We start from the raw sequence: 7349 nt of genomic DNA on the forward strand, positions 1-7349 counted from the left end.
CTACACGTTCTTTGTGATTATTCTGCCTATTGGCTGGAGTTTGTTTTATAGATTATTTTCTGTTATGTAATTCTGTCTCACAAAATTTGTACAGAAGCACTGGACTTGAGCAATCTGATGGCAAAGTTGTCACGGGGGCTCTCGTAGGCGTACATGGACTTTTTGAGTTTAGAGGGATTGATGGCGGTTGACGCTGTTGTGCGGGGGGTTAATGCGCACATTTTTCTTTTTTCTGTTTGTTTGGTTCTAGGGAAGTTTGGGGTTTGATTGTTGCACTAATGGGGAATGTGGTCTGTATAATTTTATTTTTGACACAGTCTATTTTTTCTAATTTGTCAAAATGTCAAATGTTAATATGAGTGGATTGTCTCTCTCCACATGGAATGTGAATGGGTTGGGGCACCCCATAAAAAGAAGGAAGGTTATTTCTTTTCTTAAACATAAGAAATATGATATTGTGTTTCTTCAAGAAACACATCTTTCCCCGCAGGAAGCTGAAAAATTTGGGAAGATATGGGGTGGACATGTTTTCTTTAGTGCTAGCTCAAGTAAGAGCAGGGGAGTCATTACATTGATAAGTAAATATCTACAGTTCAAATGTCTCAAACAGATTAAAGATAAATTAGGAAGAGTCATTATTGTTTTAGCAGAAATTCAGGTGCAACTGTTGAATTTGGCTAATATTTACGCACCTAACGCTGATGATCAGGGCTTTTTTATAGATCTTAAAGGGATGTTGCAAGCTGCTAGCATCCCTTATGATATAATACTGGGAGGAGACTTTAATCTTTTGATGGTTTCAGTCCTTGATCATAGTGAAGCAAAGGTGTGCAAGCCCCATAGAGCAACATTGACGCTTCACAGGATGTTTAAAAATCTTGGTCTTACAACCATGACACAAGCCCGGATCAGTCTGATTCTTAAAAAGGACAAAGATCCAAGCGAGTGTAAGAGTTACCGTCCAATTTCCCTGATCCATCTAGACGTTAAAATATTGTCCAAAGTTTTGGCTAACCGATTAATTAAAGTTATGACATCTCTTATACATATAGATAAGGTGGGGTTCATTTGGGGCCGCAGCTCTTCTAATAACATTAGGCGTTTCATCAATATTATGTGGTCAGTGGCAAATGATAAGACTCTGGTCGCTGTCATCTCACTTGATGCCAAAAAGGCATTTGATATGGTAGAATGGGATTATCTTTTTAAGATTTTGGAAATATATGTGTTCGGGAATACTTTTATTGGATGGATTAAGTTACTTTATAGACACCCTGAAGCAGCGGTACAAACAAATGGATTAATTTCAGATTATTTTACTCTGGATAGGGGCACCCGGCAGGATTGCTCTCTTTCCCCATTATTGTTCTGTCTTGCCCTTGAACCATTAGCAGCCGCGATATGAAGGGAAGATGATTTTCCAGGGGTGGTGGCGGGAGGTATGCCACATAACTTTTGCTTTACGCAGATTATATTTCGTTATTCGTTTCCGACCCTACTAGATCTGTGCCTTGCCTCCACAGAATTATTAATTCCTTTTCTAAGTTCTCAGGATACAGAGTCAATTGGTCTAAATCCGAAGCTTTGGCACTGACAGCGTTCTGCCCAGTAACGGCTTTTCAGCCGGGCGCCTTTCAGTGGCCCAAACAGGGCATTAAGTATTTGGGTATTTTATTCCCAGCAATTTATGTGATTTAGTCAGAGTTAATTTTGACCCTTTAATAAAAAAGTTTTTGAGCGTTGTGGACAGGTGGGCTTCACTACATTTATCTATGACTGGAAAGGTTAATGTTATAAAGATTTATTGTATCCCAAAATTCAACCCATTGAAGTTCCCCTCTTTTATTTTAAACAATTTGATAGTATTGCTAAATCAATTATCTGGAATTTTAAACATCCTTGGATGCATTTAAATAAGTTACACAGGCCAATTGACAAAGGTAGGTTAGGTCTCCCCAAGATTTTGTTTTACTATTATGCTTTTGGTCTCAGACATTTGGCGCATTGGTCGCTTCCTCCAGAGAGAGCCCCTCCCTTGCTCTTTATTGAACAGAAGGTCCTTCCCCTATCTTGCCATTGCAAGGTCTTTCTACCAAGCTGCCCGGAGAAGTAAAGACACATCCCATTATCTCGCACATGCATTTAGCGTGGACAAAAGTTTCCCACGTGTTCAAATCTGACATTTACTTGAACGTTGCCGCAAGTATTTGGTTAAAGCCTAAATTGTGCATTAACAAGTCCCCTTTCTGCTGGACAGAATGGATTGAGAAGGGAGTTGCTATGCTAGGTGACCTGTATGAAAATGAAATGTTGAGATCTTTTGAAAATATTGTACAGTGGTTTGGGGTTCCCAGATCTCAATTCTTTAGGTACTTACAGCTAAACCATCTACTTAGCACTATCTTTGGGTGTAGTATGCAGACCCCTAAACCGGCAGACACTCTTGAGATGGTGCTTGCTGCTTTTGGAAAGGGCCACAAGGATTCATTGTACTATTCCTAGCTAATTCAGAGTTTAGGGGATGGGGTTTTAACATCTCTTAAGAAGTTATAGGAGAGAGACTTGAATTTAATACTTGAAGATGGAGAATGGGGTAAGATTTAAAAAAACATCAAGTCTGCATCTAGAGATGCAAGGTTGCACCTCATTCAATTTAAGATTCTGCATCATTTTTATTTGGACTCCCTCCAGATTGTATAGGCTTGGCCTTAAAGACACACCCACTTGCTGGCGATGCCAGTTGGAGGATGGGGACATAGCCCATGTTTTTTGGTCCTGTACTAAGATTCAAGAGTTTTGGTCAAAGGTTCAGAATTTTGTTTGTGAGGTCTTGGGCCCTTGGATCTTATTTTGCCCCAGACTTTGTATTTTGGGTGATGGGGCAGGTATTAATTTAATGAATAAACATGTAAAGAGCTGGGTCATTACCAGCGTGATGATCAGCAGACAGGTAATGCTAAGGGGATGGAAGTCGGCTGATGTGCCCTCATTTCATGAGTGGTGCACCAAGCTGGGCAGAGAGGCTGCGTTCGAAGAGATGGCACATAGACGGCTGGGCAGTTTGGGTACATTTGAGAAGAATTATCTGGCCTTCTTAGAAGGTTGCCAGGGAGGAGTATTGGAGAGAGATTAGTTTTATTAAAAATTACTGTATATGTGGAACCCTTTTTCTTTTATGATGGTTAATTGTATATGTTTTTGTTATGTCATCGAGTATTTTCTTTGGACTGTTTGTTTATATGTGTGTCTGTTGTTATTTAATGTTTAATCACTGGGATGTATGTTGGGTGGCGGGTGGGGGGCACATAATTGTTCAAAGTTGATTCCATGTATTCTTGTGTTGTTTGTTTAAATTTGTATTTGGAATCAATAAAAAAAAATAAAAAATTCAAAGTGATATGATAGTTTTGGGTGAGAAACAGATCAATATTTACATAGATTTTTGCTAGAAATTCTTCTCCCTGTCCAGTAAGGGGTGATATGTATGAAGAATGTGAATCACCAAAAACACAAGAGGAATGTGAAAGTGAAAGTTAAAATGGACATTTACTGAACAGGGAGGAGAATTTATAGTAAACATTGACTAAAATATTAATCCATTTCTCACCCACATCTATTAAATTGCTTCTGAAGACATTGATTTAACCACTGGAGTCATGTGGATTACTTTTCTGCCAACCTACTGTATGTGAGCTTCAAAATTTTGGCACCCATTCACTTGTATTGTATGGAACAAAAGATCTGAGAAATTCTTCTAAAAATCTTCATTTTCAAAAATCTTTTGTGTTCTGCTGAAGAAAGTCATACACATCCGGGATGGCATAAGGGTGAGTAAATGATGAGAGAATTTTCATTTTTGGGTGAATTATTCCTTTAATCATTCAGTACTTTTCTATACTTAGATTTCTCTATACAGCACTTCATGTTCACTCCCTACTGTCTGAATTTCTTGATGACACAACATAAGGATCTGTCTGAGTTGCTGAAACATTCCTGATAAAACATTTTAAAACATAACTTGCAGTGTACAAATGGGCTTAAGCCCCTCAGGGTAAAAAGCTCTGGCCTACAATACATGGCCTATATAGAAAAAAGGCCTGTATTTTGAGACAAAGACTTGTGATTATATCAACCATAATTTTTCCATAATTGCTGAATAAGTGAAAAGATTGTATTTGGGGTAGAAAGCCCCCTTGATGTCTGCAAATTTGTTTACTATGTGGTAATAAAAAAAGAAATTAATCTTCACTAAAAAATATATCTTGTAATGGTGAATTTTGCACTGTTACCACAGCCTCTATACCTACTCTATATCACATTATCAGCTTTGACCCCACACTGCCTCACTGCCTTTATGGTTTAATTGTAAATATTCAATAACATTGTTTAATTGTAAATATTCACTTAAAAGAAAAATACATTTCCAAACTTAATACAAAAAAGCAAATTTCTTTTTACTAAGGGCTTTTAGCCTTCTAGTAATCTCCACAAAAAACAAAACAAAAAACAATTATCCCAGGATGACTTGACAAAACCAGAAAGGAACTGATGTCAGATAACATTTGACATTCTGACAAATATCAGTGTAAATCCCGTATGATTTGAAATATACTTAAAGAAATCGATCCTTTAATGCATTGTGATGAGGAGGAGGGCGTGGCTGAGCCGTGAGGATGCACGCCTGGTGCTGAATCATCCTAATCAGCCGAGAGGGGGATAAGGACAAGCCGGAGATGCCAGTTTGGGAGAGAGAGAGAGAGAGAGAGACGCACGAGGAGACGGAGGATCCGTTGCCGTCCACCAGGGGGTGGGGGAACTCGCTGCCATCCGTCAGGAGGTGGAGGAGCCGCTGATGTCTGCCGGGAGGTGGAGGAGCATGCTGCCATCTGCCAGGAGGCAAGGCCCAGTGCCATCACCCAGTGTCGCGGAGGACTGCTGCTCAGCTGGCCAAGGACCAGGCGACAGCATGTCCGGGGACTGGCGAGCCACTTTTTCTATCTCTCCTCTCTCCCGCTCGCTCTTTCTCTTTTCCTTCTCCCTCCCCTCGTCTCTCTCAGTTTCTCAGGAGGCGGGGAAGGCCGGCAAGAGGGAGGATAGCCAAAAGGGCAACACCTCCCCTCCAGGAAGGGAGGGGGGGAGTAAGTCAGGCCGGAGGTCTCCCTGGCCTGAATCTGGTGGTGGAGGAGTGTGACGAGGAGGGGGGCGTGGCCAGGCCTGGCGCTGAGTTGACAAATCAGCGGGAGAGAGATAAGGGTGGGCCGGAGATGCCAGTTCAAGAGAGAGAGAGAGAGGGACGTACGAAGCTGTGTGTGTGCGTCTTTGTTTGTTTTGCAGTTTATGTTATGTTTGAGTTCAGTTTGTTATTCAAGTTTTACGTTGACTGTTCAGCTGATTCCTGCCTCCTCCTTGCCCATCTTAAGAACCTTGTTACATGCATGTACTCTCAAATAACTAAGAATGAGTAAATAAATTATCTACACAAAACTTCAACATGTGTCTGTTATGCAATCTTTTCTTCATATTTTTATTTATTTTTTGGAATGCGCCAATGTCCTTGTGGTGGCGTAGTGACTTGCCTCAATCTGGGTGGTGGAGGACGAATCTCAGTTGCCTCCACGTCTGAGACTGTCAATCTGTGCATCTTATTATGTGGCTTGTTGAGAGTCACTCAGAGTCACTCAGCATGCCCTGGATTTGAACTTGTGACTCCAGGGGCGGTAGTCAGCGTCTTTACTCGCTGAGCTACCCAGGCCCCCCTTCATACTTTTCTAATCTCTTGAGAAATAATTTGAAAAGCTTCAATAGTTGCTTTATAAAGCTCAACAGCTCCTCTGTGTGTGTGTGTGTGTGTGTGTGTGTGTGTGTGTGTGTGTGTGTGTGTGTGTGTGTGTGTGTGTGTGTGTGTGAAGCAGCTGCGCAGTAGAAATACAGCAGCAGCATCACGCCACAGTCTCTCTCTCTCTCTCTCTCTCTGGGTGTGCCACAATGACTCATTAAAAAAATTCTCAAACCACCTTCAGACTTGCCCTGTGTATTTGATGTTTTAGCCAATATTGAGGCATCAGCTCACTTGATATAATGGTGCTAATTATTATCTTTTTTAAGGCTATGATAATGACATTTTGTTCTGTTCATTAAGGTTCAGTTGCATTCTCTGTCAGACTGACCAGAGGACAATGATAAAACAAATATCCTATTCAACTCTTTTTTTTAAATATTGTTTATTTATGACCACGAGCTATTAAGTCATATTGGCAGGTCAGACACTTTAACTGAGTTGCCTTTCTTGTATAAAGTCATGTAGAGTACAACATTTTCTATTTGTGCCATCTGGGAATACATTAGTAACACAGAATATAACATGAACTGCTTTAAGATGCCATAATTACCTTGGCTCCGATCTGATTGCCACACTGTCCCGCTTGAATGTGCACGATCTCTCTCATGGTGTCTGTGGATGGAGCGTGTGTTCTGCAGAGGGTGAAGGTCTGTGTGTGTGTGTGCGTGTGAGTGTGTGAGACCGTGCAGAGCTCTTTTATACCACTGTACTGCACAGTGTCTGTGAAGGTGGGAAGAAGTCATGACGTCAGCAGTCTCCATCATGTCACTGATGTCCAGTATCAGCCAATAAGAAATTGATGATCTGTGGTGTCATAGAAACAGAGGTGCAACATCAGCACCACAGAGGCACGAGGATATTTTTTAGATCCTTTCTGAGATGAACACAACACCGAACATACTTCTGTTATTGTACTTACTTTTGTTTTTTGTTCATATTTTTGGTACTCGTTTTTAACAAAACATGTTTCTTGTATATTTTTTCATAAAACAACCCTAAAAGTTCTGTCTTTCTTTTCATAATTCAGTCTCCATTTATCACCATTACATTTTAAAGGGTTACATTTTTTTTTTTTTTTCTGAATTTTGCTTATTATTGAAATTTTAATTTCATACTTGCATTGTCTATTTTGTTTTTTATAAAATGCTTTATGCCCGGTAACGGCTTTTCAGCAGGGCACCTTTCAGTGGCCCAAACGGGGCATAAAGTATTTGGGTATTTTATTCCCAGCAGTTAATTTTGACCCTTTAATAAAAAGGTTTTTGTGTGATGTGAGCAGGTGGGCTTCATTACATTTATCTATGATTGGGAAGGATAATGTTATTAAAATGAATTGTATTCCAAAATTCAACTACCTGCTACAGTCTCTATCTGTAGATGTCCCCCTCTCTTATTTAAAGCAATTTGATAGCATAGCAAAGTCCTACATTTGGAATGCTAAACATCCCAGATTACATTTCAGTAAGCTGCATAGGCTGATTGACAAACGTGGGCTTGGCCTACCCAAGAT

At 40.2% G+C, this 7349-nt stretch overlaps 1 protein-coding gene across 1 annotated transcript in view; it reads right to left on the reverse strand.

Moving 5' to 3' along the window:
* The window catches only part of LOC127455732 (tubulin beta-3 chain), a 28361-nt gene extending 21868 nt beyond the window's left edge, over positions 1-6493 (reverse strand). Inside the window, exon 1 of the mRNA XM_051723817.1 lies at positions 6390-6493. Within this exon, the coding sequence (XP_051579777.1) occupies positions 6390-6446 (57 nt within the window). The 5' untranslated portion in view covers positions 6447-6493. The remainder of the gene's footprint in view (positions 1-6389) is intronic.
* Positions 6494-7349: the final 856 nt, after the last annotated feature.

This window comes from Myxocyprinus asiaticus, chromosome 18 (genome assembly GCF_019703515.2).
Source record: "Myxocyprinus asiaticus isolate MX2 ecotype Aquarium Trade chromosome 18, UBuf_Myxa_2, whole genome shotgun sequence".
Taxonomy (NCBI): Eukaryota; Metazoa; Chordata; class Actinopteri; order Cypriniformes; family Catostomidae; genus Myxocyprinus; species Myxocyprinus asiaticus.